The sequence below is a fragment of the Anomalospiza imberbis genome, chromosome 2 (assembly GCF_031753505.1).
Source record: "Anomalospiza imberbis isolate Cuckoo-Finch-1a 21T00152 chromosome 2, ASM3175350v1, whole genome shotgun sequence".
Taxonomy (NCBI): domain Eukaryota; kingdom Metazoa; phylum Chordata; class Aves; order Passeriformes; family Viduidae; genus Anomalospiza; species Anomalospiza imberbis.
This window is the reverse complement of record NC_089682.1, coordinates 79415195-79428384: the sequence shown is the minus strand read 5'-3', so window position 1 is coordinate 79428384 and position 13190 is coordinate 79415195. Positions and strand designations below refer to the sequence as shown.

General features: G+C 41.5%; 1 protein-coding gene across 6 annotated transcripts in view; it reads left to right on the top strand.

Moving 5' to 3' along the window:
* STARD13 (StAR related lipid transfer domain containing 13) overlaps positions 1–13190 on the top strand; it is a 303442-nt gene that overhangs the window by 259344 nt on the left and 30908 nt on the right. For all 6 annotated transcript variants that reach the window (XM_068181983.1, XM_068181984.1, XM_068181985.1 and 3 more), the window contains 2 exons: positions 6833–6904; positions 8920–9001. In XM_068181983.1, the coding sequence (XP_068038084.1) occupies positions 6833–6904; positions 8920–9001 (154 nt within the window). The remainder of the gene's footprint in view (positions 1–6832; positions 6905–8919; positions 9002–13190) is intronic.

The following is a 13190-nucleotide window of genomic DNA, read 5'->3' as shown; positions in this document are numbered from 1 at the left end:
GTTCCCAGACCTGTAAAGTTTTGTGCTTGATGAACCTGCTATAAATCTCAGATCTACCAGTTTTACCAGTATTCCATTTATTTGGGAAAGGAATTCAGCATAATCATTTCACCCAAGGGGGACATGGCTTCCTAACTCCTTGCTAGAATAACACACATTTTTTCTTTGGGAAATGCAGCCTTGCTGAAGATAAAAGACTAATGAGAAGTCTCCCAGATGGCCTGTACAGAATTTGGTTGCAGTAGAGAACAAAACAATTGCTGTAGTCATTGAAAGAAACATTTAATACTGTCCCAGACTGTCTATGAGTAAGAGAAGTGTCAGCAGCTCAGAAGGAAAAGCTGAATAAGCTGATCATCTAGCCAGGAAAAAGCCTTTTCATAACACTGTCTTTAGCTTAGTTTCATTTATTCCTTTCTGGAGAATTCTTCTGCAAATCTGTGGTGGTAGCGGTGAGTAGTCAGATAAAGTTCCAACTCCAGCTCATCTCCTTATACCAGTGTCATGTGGCAATATCGGTTCAGAGTGCCTTCCTTCTTTTTGCATTCCTTCTTTTTTATTAGTCTCCCTGCTTTTGTGCTGTGTGTAGAGTGACTAGTAGTTCCCAATTTCCTATTTTTTATTACCCCTGATTTTATACCCTTTTAGCATAACCCTTCATTATTCACCTGCTCTCCAAGGTAAACAGTCACACTCTTTTAATCTCTCAGCATACAAGATTTTTTTTTTCATGTTCATAAATAATCAGGCTTCTCACTTTCAACCTCTCTAAGAAGTCAGAGCATGAATGGACACATTTGACTATTACTCACCAAGGGTAAGGAATTACACATAAAGGAACTACTCATGAAAGATCTCTTTCTATTGACATTTAAATTATATTCAGCCAAAGTAGTTTAAAAGGTCCATATTTTATTTTAATATTACTAGTACCGCAATATTCCATGAAAGGTTTAGGACTATTAAAATAACACTTTGACAGTTTTATTTGTCCCTTCCTTGCAAAACATAACCTTGTCTCTAACACTAATTATATGGCATGATATAAAATAATTCCAATGAAATTCCACTTTTGAAAACCTTATTATCAGGATTTATTGACACATGTGCACCACAGTGCAGTAAAATATATAAATTCATTGTATACTTATGGTTTATTTTATTTATTATATATTTGTACTATTAATGGTAATTTTATGGCTGCATGGTACAAATGCTGTTGCATTATTATTGGAATTATTCTGGAAAAGCCCTACAGAGTGGATGGGAATGGGGTAAACCATTAAACCTCTACCTAAAAGCATGAACAGTTGCTGAAAATTGTATCTGTTTTTATTAAATTGCACAGGGATTTTTCCTTAGGGAATATGACAAGTTTTTAATTTTTCCATGCTCTACACCAGCTGCTTGCACTAGTGAAGTGAGATGATAAGACAGTAATTAAGGTATTAACCTGTTCATTGCAAGCTGTAGATCGTGGAATCATAAAAACATAAAACGGTGCTGCTTGGAAGGGACCTTAAGGTTACAACCCCCCTGCAATGGGCAGGGACACCTTTCACTAGACCAGGTTGCTCACATGTGAGCTCTTGTTTTGCTGTGAATTTCCTGTGTGAGTTGAAAAGTCATCTTTTCTGATATTTACAAATATATTCATGTTCTTTCCAATTCAGCATCCTTATACCCTACTGTAATCTAATTTCAGAGCTCTGAAGAAGCTTTGCAAATGCCACTCAGTGGAAACCTGTTAGTATTTAGTGGTACATCATAGCAGAAGGATGGTAGAGTGATGCATTTAAGTATCAGAAATTTGGATTGTCCAGACTAGATAGCTGAGGGTAACTGAGGAGTGGCATAATCCTATTTTTATGGCCAGATAAATGTCAGGCATCTAATTCCCAAAAACCTTACCTCTAACCTGCTTATGTAGTTCTGAAGTGCTGTAAATCCCCATCTGTGAAATAAGAAGAGTAAAATAGATAAATGTCCTAAAGACTGTGAGATATAGGGGCCAGGGAGTAATGGCAGCCATTGCAGTATCTCAGACTGAGCTGCAAGAAGAAGCTGAATCGTGCTAGAGCTGTTCTCATACAGCTTCAGCCTGAACTGAACTTTTCCAAAGAAACCATCTTCCCTCATGAGTGCTCTTCTGGGAAGACATCAGGATGGTGACATTGCTTGTTGTTGACTTGACAGGTTTATGGGACATAAGGGTTGTAGCAGGACCTGTGAGACAAGGCAGTCTGAGTGTCTACAGCTGCCTGGAGCATGCCTCAGATCTAAGACACCATCAGTGTTTCCTCCTCAGGAGTTTACTCCTCAGGAGTAAAAAGGAGTTTTACTTTTTACAGAAAAGTAAAGGAGTTTACCTTTCATGGAGGTTTGCAGCTATTCCTGAGAGCAAAGGGCATTTTACCACCCTGGGTTCAGCTGAGCCTCCAAACTGACCCTAGAATGCCAGGTAGCCTAGACTTTTGTTCTGGAAGATACAGCACAAACTCATCCCAGCAGTTTTCCTCCTCTTGCAGGAAAGAGTAAGACAAGGACCAAAAGGTGATGTAACCAGACTAACCACTTGCTCACTGATGTGACTCCACAGTCAAATGCACTTCTTTCCAATTAATGGATTAATCATTTACTTTAACATTCCTAGATATTTTATCTGAATATAGTAAATTAGATTTAAGTGGTGAGCAATACGGGGGGAATACTAAAGTGAACATCAACAGTGATTTGTTTCAGAAGGTGAACAATAAAGGTTTCACATAAAGTTGACATAAACATAATAGATGGGATAATTGTGTACCTTATTTATTCTAGTTGCTAAATCTTTCAGTGCATTGTGCAAAGGGACATCTGCATTTTAAATAAAAATGTAGTTTAAAAAAAAAGGAGAGAAACACCAAAAAAGAAGACAGAAGAGACAGGGACAATGGCAGAAAGGCAGAAATAAGATGAAATACTGATATCTAGACAGGAAAAAGGAAAGGACTATAGTAACTAGGTCTTAGCATTGATATTTTTAGATGGTGATAAGATTCCAAGCCAGAAAATTATTTTATTTACATGAGTTTCTCCTGAATTAGTTTATTTACATGATTTTCACCAAACAGCTTTTTAGACTTTTTAGTTCTCCTGTGCTCCTTCATGAGGGAAGGACTGTTCCATTGGTTTGACTTTCTTGAGCTGGTTAAAATGCACCGAATATAGATTAAACAGAACCCTTAGAGGATTTGAGTCAGTTTGCTAATCCAGACCATTCCCAATTTGGAGGGTTAGTTTTCTACCAGCTTAGGGGGTTGAGCTGGGTCTCTGAAGGGTTAGCCAGGAGCTGGTGTGGCACGAAGGGAAGCAGGAGAAGCAGCCAGCTGGCATTGGATAGGCAGGGCAAGGATGTCCCCTTCAGTGGCAGCTGGTTGCTAGACTGTCTGGTGTTGAGCAGAAACAAATCAGTTTGTGAAGAATCAGAGAAAGTGTTGGAAGAGCAGGAGAGAAGGCAAACAACTGTCTCCATTTCAGCCCCACAACAGCCAGAGCCACCCACACAGTTTGTGGGAGACAAGCTCAAACCTGTTTAGTACTAAAGATGGACTCAAAGCCAAGACCCAGCTGTGTTCTGAATACTTGTCACATTTCCTGAGTGAACCTCTCTCCTCATTTTGCTCTGAATTATAACTCACTACCAGTAGAAAAATGAAATGGAAAAGAGAAATTTGTTTTCTTCCAAGATTCAACTAGAAACTGAAAAAACTCCTTAGAATTCTAGTCCTGTGAGACATACTGACAGTTGCCAATATTTGGGACTGAATTATATATCTAGCCTAATAATTAATGATTGTTTTTAACTCCTGCCCAAGCAGGTGGAAACCAGTAGGCATTTTTTTTCCAGCCAGAGAGCAGAAAGAACAGTAGTGCATAAGGACAAACCCACCATCAGGTCTGCTGGGGCAAGCAGCCTTTTTGGTCCTGCCAGGGGAGACGCTGCTTGTGGGTCAGTGGTTGCTCACGTGCTTCTGGTAGGAGCTGGAGGAACTGTGCCTCCTGGCAGCCTTGAGCTATATCCTCTCTGAAATCACTTTCTCACCATGACAGCCCTTCTCTGTGCTGTTGACAAACTGCCTTGGTGACACCTGTGAACACACATGGGTTTCCAAGTCCTTCAGTATTGCACCAAGACACTGCATCTGCTGCAGGCAGAATCAAACCCCTGTATTAACCTGGACATGGGAACAGAACTGGGACAACACTGCTAAAAGTATTTCTACCACCCTCCACTGACACAGCCACTGAGGTATTTTTGGTGCTGCTCATGTCGTCCCAAAGTCCTCACTAATGTTTCACTACGAAGTAAGAAAAAGCAAATATTAGGATATGGGCACAAAAAAAAGAAGGTTAAACTTTGCATGTCAAATTATTGTTCAAACGTTGCAGTATGCAGTAATAAAAGCATCTATATTGCATTCTGAACTATAACTTGAATTACATGCCCAGGGCAAAATAGTAGAAATCACCTTTGATGTCTGCTGAGGAGTGAATCCTTTGTTGTGTCTTTTCACCTAAACTGTAGGAGGGACCAAGAGTGGAATGACTGGAACAGGTGGCCTAGCAGGAACACACTTGTATGAGCAAAGTCATGCTTTTGACTGTGCCAGCAGCCTGGTGACTTCTCTCCTCCAGCTGTACTCTAAGTAAAACCAGAAAAAGAGATATGGGAGGGAACTGGGAACTGATACTTGTCTTGAAACTCAGTATTCTGGAAGATTAGCAAATCTTATTCAAGGCTGAGGTAGTCATTCAGAAAACGAGAATACTCCCCAGAAATGCCTTCGTGGAGGATATAGAGTCAAAGTTTTGAGGGCAGAAGTTAATCAGTCAATGATATTTGACTGAATGCAGTGTGTTGCAAACAATCGCACCCAAAAAAGTAAAAAATAAACCAAAAACACCACAAAAAACTAAAAACAAAACCTCAGAAAAGAGCGAGATCTACTTTCCTGGTTATTCCCCATAATTACTCACCCATTGCAACCTGAGATTTTTTAGATCTCATTTGGGATGCAAGAATATTTCTCAGCAAGCTCCTCTGAGTAGCCAACTGCAAAAAAACATTGAAATATGATAAGCGTATAAGAGCATTAAATGGTAGCATTCTCCATCACCCACAGCCTCTGTCAGTTGTATTTCCAGGCCCGATGAAGCTAGAATGTACGTACAGCTGTTCTGAGTTGTAAAATACATTTTGAAATGGGATTGATTTGTCTGTGTTTCATGAGATTGAATTAAGCAAAAGAAAAAAAATATAAAGACTTGTCTTTTTTCCAAGCATTTAATAGAAATAGTCTAACTGGAACATAATAGAGATGTGCTTTCAGCACAGATGTGCTGTAGTGAAGCCACGTTTTATGTAAGCTGCTTATTCTTTTGTGCAGTGTCAAGAACTGAATGTACTTTCATACTCCATTTTTTGGCCTTGACATGAACTAATGTCAAAGCAAATGAAGACCTGGTGGTAAATCCTTTTCAGCACTGCTAATGATTGTGACCATTGTAGAGCTGTTCCTGCCTGTCTAATTGTCTTTGGGATATTGAGCTTTTGATACACAGACCTTGTATTCTGAATTTTGATTTCTGCTACAGAATTTGCTGGTGAATTTCATTTTTTGGGGATCAGAAAGGTGTGCAAGTCACACACTGCAGAGTATATTCAAAGCAGATTTTATAGTGAGCTTCAGTGGGTAAAGTCATTAAGGGTATGATGAGTGATCTGAACAGAATTACATGGGCAAAAGTTCATGACAACGTGTCTTACATATAAAAATGCATTTAGTAGAAAACTGATTTACAACTGGAATTTTTTTCGCATGCAAGGCAAAATATGCAGAAGATCAACTGAGCCTGATCATCTTCTTCCAGTTCCATTGTTTGCTTTATAGTTAGGGTTTTGTATTATGACTGTCTAGATTTTACAACCACAAATGTGCCAAAACCCTTGACTGGTTCATTCAGGTTGATTAATACACAACATAAAATGTCTGCTTTCTTCAACACCTGCATGCTGTGTTTCTTTATGTCTTGCAAATGTAAGAGGTACAGATATGTGCTTTGACTTGGATCCTGTAAACCAAGACTGTTCAAGCGGTAGATCCTGATCTAGGTTTGGACAGCAATGAGGTGTTTCCCAGGTTTGCTCTGAAGCCCACATTTGTGTGGATGAGCCTCTGTTTTCAGTTGTTCCCCCAGCTGGTCTGAGAGCAGCTGCCCATGCAGGCAGTACATGTGCTGGGCAGAGCTGAAGCCAGCATGCTGCTTTCCAGAATGTGAGCCCATGGAGCTTGCTAAAAATGGAGATGCCCCTGCAATTGTCCTTTCAGTATCATGACACCTGCACTGGGGTTTTCCTGGCAGAGATTTCCATGGATTTCATGTTTCATTCTGCTCCGTAAGAAATGTCAGAACAGGAAAGAATGCAGTGCCTGCTCCCTGTCACCCCATTTTCACCCTGCTCCATCTTCATATCTTAGCAGCAACTTACCCTTGAGGGAGAGTAGATCACAGAGCCACAAGCCTGGCTGAACACCTTCTGCCACGAGGAGATGGCTAACACTTTGTCCCAGCCACCAAGTGGCTTTGTGCACCCCAGGGTCCTGTGGAGACAGGCAGGTTTCTTAGAGGGACTCTCTTCTGATGCTATAAAGTGTGATTCACAGTGATGACAGTACCCTAACAGCAAATAGATCCTACCAAATATCTTTGTTATTTCTTTGTCATTGAAAGAACTTCTAATTCAAAATAACAAAGTGTGAACTGTTTTCTCTTACCTCTTTTTGCTCAGAAATCGAAGCAAAGGAAGCGTGTGACTGGTTACGTGCAGCTGGATTTCCGCAATATGCTCAGTTCTATGAGGGTAAGTAGGTCTTTCTCCTCTTTGTGCAGTTCTGAAGTGTACTGGGCCCTCGCCAGGAGAGCTTGCAGTCGGCCAACTCCACATTTGCCTGAGTTATGGCCATGGCTCGATGCTTCTCAGAGCCTCAGCTGCTGGAGTCATACTAGTGCATAAAGAAAAGATTCTTACTCTCGTAACCATGGGAAGTTAAAAAAAATGGGGGGGACATAGCTTGTGTAAACATCAAAGGTTAACAAAAACAACTACAAAATATCTAAAAGCATGAGTCTATTTTCTAAAAACTTTCTGAACCATGCCTGAAAAAAGATTAAAACACTAGAAGTTATTGAAAATTTCAATCATGCTGAAAGTAAGACTGAAAATTCTGCAGCGTTACCAAAAGTGAATAATCTGAGTTGCACTTCACATTTGCAAAGTATGAAAAGCTGATAGTTCAGTGCTACCTCAGTGCAAATGGTGGTGTCCCCTTTCTAGGTTTTAAGTTCATGCCCAGGGAAGCAGTGTCCCAGAGGGCAGGGCCAGTAGTTGCACTGCTGTTGTGTTCCATAGTAGTTTGGGGACTGGAGCTGAGTTTTTTCTGCTCTCCCCAGCTCAATGCTGAGAGGGAAACTGAGCCTCATTTTTCCCAAAGTGCATGCTCTCCCTGCCAGAGACACCCAGCTCAGGCCCACTCAGGCTTATTAGCTGAAAGGCAGCTCTGCCAAACACCTCTGGACACCTTCCAGGGTCAGCATGAGTCTGGAAGCAGCACAGATTCACACATGGAATGAGGGCCAAGGAGCCTCAGGGGTCAGTGCCAAGTCTGCAGGGAGTCAGCTCGGATGCCATCCCTCCTCTCGTGTGGGGCTGAGAATGGCAGGGAGCAGGATGCTGAGGACACCCCGATGGCCAGCTGAGCTCCATCAGGGCTCAGGTGCTGGGTCCTGTTGGGCTGCTCAGGTGCCTGGAGACAGGAGCACCACTCAGAGATGTTCAGGTGCCTCAGGAGGCTGGCATACTTTGTTAAATCCAGCAAGAAACTAAGACTAATAAGACTGCCAGACCAAAACTGACACAAGTGTGTATCTAGCACAGTCCCTGGGTAGCCAGCAGTAATTTTGTGTCTGCGTTGTATTCGGAGTATGTCACATACTGACTCCACCAGAGAAAGAAGCACCTGCTGTCTGCTTAATGCAAAAGGATGTTCTCTCCAAAAAACAACCTGTGCTGGGCTCCAACAGTTCCCATGCAGTCAATATGTGCTCTAGACAGTCTACATCTCTGAAAACAAGGTGTTTTTCACAGGCATCTATTATGTCAGTGTGGAGCAGTAGTGTCTGAAAATGCTGGCTGAAGTTCCTGTATCCCAGCGTCCTGCTGAGGTACCTAAGCATGGCAGAGCAGTCTGGAAAGCAGCCCCAGCACTGGAACCCGTCCCACTGTTACAGAGCTGTGTCACTTTTCATTGCATACATCAGCTTCCAGCATACTATTCTGGCTTTTTAGCTAATATTGGGGATTATAATTCAGTTTTGGGGTTTTTTTTTTTGTCTGTTATTTGAGTAACCCTCTGTCTGAAAACACTGTTATTTGGATCTGTTTTAAAAAACAAAAAGCACAGAATATTTCTGGGGCTTTGGCAAAGTCTATCTAGCAAATAACTCACTAAATCACTGTAATGAGAAGGGAAAACCTTGATGCTCATGTAAAGTAAGTGTGGTGGTAATTCCCTGATCTCATCAATTTGTGCAAGGTGCTAAAATGAACAGCTAATAGTTGAGTATTTTTTAAATCCAAAGTGAAATAGTTTTGCTGTCACTCTAATGCAGTGGACATTCAGCTGTACCTTTAACAGAAAAAATACCCAATATGGTGTCGGAAAGGGTCACAAATACAGCTGGAAGGAAACCAGAGCCAAGTGAAATTGGTCATACTAGATTTCAGTGAGCAAGCACATGCAAAGCAATTTAAATGTAGACAACGTATTTTCATTTGAGTAGCAAGCAGCCATCTTAATATTGTGTCTCCTTTTACAGACTCCCAGTTTCCCATTGACATTGCTGCAGTAAAGAAAGATCATGATTTTCTTGACAAGGACCTTGTAGAACCTCTTTGCAGGTAAATAACACTCCAAGTTTCTTTTCTGATAATTTAAAAGCATGAGATGATTTTTAACTGTTGGCATAACAGCAGTTGAGGTGTGTGCTTGTCCAGGTGCATTAAGTGATGAGCTCGAGAATGCCACCATTCTGAGTTAATTTCTCTTACCGAAGATGCTGCAGTAGGAGACCCACTACACTCACAGAAAGCATCACATAATTTGAGAAGACCCAAATCCAATGGATTTGAAACAGATGCTTTTTAAGAACTAGCAGTAGTGCAAGAAACCTTGAATAAATGAGAGTAACATTTGAGTTGCACATTAATAACTCTTACATCTAAGTCCAGCAAAAAAGATGAGATTTCATTGCAGAGAATTCAGCAAGCCCTTTTCTCTGGTAGCAGGCACGGTTTTCATGCTGCTGTGATTCCCTTGGTACTCTCATTTGGCACCAGTAACAGAAGTGGGACCAGACCCAGTACTACAGACCCCCCAGCAGTACAGATGCTACAACTGATCTGTGCTTTGCCCCTCCCAGCAGTCCCGTGTTTGCTGTTTATCTTGCTTTTTATACTCTGTGATGAATATACTGTACTGCATTGCTCAAGTCCAGTCCCCCAGGACTCAAGACACAGCAATTCTGTGGCAGTTTTGCAAAACCACATTGCAGAGACATTGTTCCCCTCTTCTTTCCCCTATGCTCAGCTCAAGCTGGGTTGCGCTCCTCTCCTCTTCAAGTCAGGACAAAGGAGCGTCTGGCCCTTAACCAAGCAGACTTCATTACATGTTATGGAAACTTTCACAACACCAGCATCAAGATAATTGGACAAGACTCTATTTCCCCTTCTGCAACTGCAGCTAAAGTCAGCAGAGATGGCTTTAGGAGATGCTGTTCGACATCATACTGTACATTGTAAGGATTACTGAGTTTGTGGTGGAAGAATGCAGAGAAGGTTTCTGAGAATCACCAAAAATAGGGCTGGAAGACACTTCATCTAGTCCACCTCTGAGTCCCAGGCTATGCCCCCCTTCCTGGCAGATCTAGGTAGTTTCTGGGCATAGCTGTCAGATTGCTTTTCCAAAATTCCCCTGCTGCAAGCGAGACCTGTTGCTTCTCATGCTGTCTGTTATAGCTCTGGGGAATAGAATATTCTCTTTCTCTATGTAATAGCCTTTGTGTCTGAAGGTAAATCAGTAGGAAAGACTTGGATTCTCCAGTGATCTCTCTCACAGATGCTGAGAACAGAATTAACTGCAGACACTGCAGTTCTGTGCTGCTTGCTGAGAGAGATTGCTCCGTGGGAGATGCTTTCTTCCCATACATAAGTACACCCCCCTGCTTCAGTCTGGCATGATGGAAGACATACTTTGCTGCAGTTTAGGAACTGGAAAGTGATAGAGATAGGAGATTGAGATCTCTTCCCCTCTGCCCTTTACCACAAAATTGAAGGACCATTAAAAATGCAGTAATTATGTCTGTTCCTGCCCCTTTCTTGTGAGAGAAAACAGTGAGATATAGTCATTTCATAGCTCTGTGATGCTCCCTAATCATTCTTCTCTGGAGTAATTGGCAATGGTGTTGCTACAGTCATGGTCACCAGGCTTCCAACACCTACACAGCTAAAATGGGGAACAGCTCATCTCTTGCTCCTCCAGACTTTCTGTAGACTCACAGATATACCTACAGTTACACTATGTTGATATATTTATGAGGATTATTTTAGAAGCTGAGAAACTAGAGACTTGGTTGCATTGGGGTTTTTTCTCTTTTATTAAAATACGAGGGTTTGGAAAATTAACTAGCAGCTAGATAGATGCACTTAAGGGAAAAAATGCTTTACATTAGCCTAAATCAAAGGACAATGATAAGACCTATAGAAAAAAGCATAGACACAGATATTTCCACACTTTAAAGATAAATGGGTTTATGACTGTAACAAATTCTTCTGTAATTATTGTATTCAGAAGACACCTGTTTACTTGAATTTTTGTTGGGAGCTTTTAAACAGCTTAGATCTTAAAAATTAATAGCTCCTCATAATATTAGAAATACAAGTATTATGTACAGGTTATGTTTTCAGATTGCAGACATTTAATTGGATATAACTCAGCAGCTTCAAACCCTTCACTGAAAGCAAGCTGTAAAAAGCTATTGTACCAAATGCCAAGATTCAGATTCATCAGAAACAGTGAACAGTGTCAGCTGCTGACCCCAGTTCCAGCTTTGTTACTCTATGAGCTATCAAACCAGCATCTTCCAAGTTGTCCAGTGCAATGGAAATCCTCGCAGCTCAGCTGACCACTGTGGCCAGTTCTCTGCCCTTCCTTTGCTCTGCAATGGTGTTACTGCAAGGTGCATGCCAATGTGCCACATGAGAGCTGCAGGCTGTAATGCACTTTGAGGAAAGAGAAAGTTAAAAAAGGCTGGTTATTATTTCTGTGTGCAGATTCCCAGGTTGGCAGCCAAACTTCCATTCTTCTAACATTCAAAGCTGCCCTTAAAGCTGTGCGTGACCAAGCCGTCACACTGACTAATAGTGCATTCAGCACATAGTGCTGAACAAAATGGGCTTCTCACTTCTTTTTGGAAGATAATTTTAAAGCTGAAATGCCAGCATGGATAATCAGTTTGAGCAGTTTTAGCTCTGAATAGTAATAGCATAAACACTGAATTTCTCTGCTCTTGTGGGTTGAAATCAGACTCTCAATCTCATTTTATAACCAGTTTTCTTACGGCATTGAAGTATACCAGACAACGCGAGGCACAAATGAGGAGGAACCTTTTTATAAGGCAGATGGTAGTATTTTAGTCAGAAAGTCTAAGACTACCTGCTGTAAAAGATTTCAGTGACCTTTTTGAGATATTCTAACATCCCTGCTGTTTACAATATAATTTGAAAATTTGGCAGAGTAGAAACCAAATTTGAGGCCTTTGGGTTAGAGGCATATCTATCAAGAGATTCCACTCAGATTTTATTATAGTAATGAACAATAGAGAATTGCCAGACAATCTGCAGGCAAATGCTGTCATCCTGCCAAAACAATAATTGAGCATGAAAATTTTATAGCTGTGTCACTTCCAAAATAGCAGCAACCAACTCTGCTCTGGGAACTCTTGTGGCTGCTGTGATAAGAGGGTGAGAAGGAGAAGCCAAGCCACATTGTACTTTTTGTATTCACGTAAATACAGTGACTAAGAACATGAAGAACAAGTATATAACAGTCTGATACATAGTTCCCTAAACCAAGCTCTTAAAATTTGAGCTGTGCCAAGCAGTCAGCAGCCTTTTATTCCATAGCTGTTTTCTCTTAGACAGCTTGTAAACAAAATGAAAGTTGCTGTATGGGATGGGACATCCTCCCACTGGAGTTCTGAAATGATGGGTGTGCAGTCAGTACCAACTGCTGAGTTATCTTGCTCTAGGTGCTGCTGGAGAATAAGCCTGACTCTCCCCATGCAGGACAGAAAGTCCTGCTCTGGAGGCAGTAATGGCTCCCACTGACTTCCAGAAGAGATTACTCATCTCATGTGAGCCTGGAGCCTACAAGGCAACTCCCTCAGTAGCAGCCATGATAAAAAGGTGATAGGACTGGAAAACAGTATATTCTCTTCATGCACAAAACTGGTGGAGCAGGGACATGCCGGTGCCAGCCTTGCACACCAGCCCTAATGATACTGGGAGGACTCTTATTCAGTGTTAAGACCTCAGCAAAGCCCAGCATCAAGAGCTTGATATCCTCTTCCCAAAGCTGACAGCACCAGAAGAAGCCAGGCACGGACGTGTACGTAGCACCTAAACTTGGTTAGGAATAACAGTAAAAGAAAGAAATAGTGTTGTGGTTCCCTCAGAGAGGCATTTACAGAACCACATAGTATTTTTTCCTGGTCAAAATCCATAAGAGGGGGCATTTGTTGATCTGCTGATGCAGGAGACACTGTACTGTCCATGCTTGTCCTCCCCATGATGCCTCTCCTTCATGGCTGCATTCCAAAACACCTGCTTGAAAGCAGTGACAGAACAGGTCCATGGATCCACCTGGAACTCAAACTCACTTCAGAGCTGTCTCCCTATCACTTGCATTGCTCTTAAAGCAGGACAGTAGGTCCCCTACAAGGTTTTCCAGCTGGCCTGAGCCTGCATAGCTAAAGCTTGTATTTATTTGTAAACACTGCTCAGTGCTGTAAAGGATGCCAAAGTTAGAGAT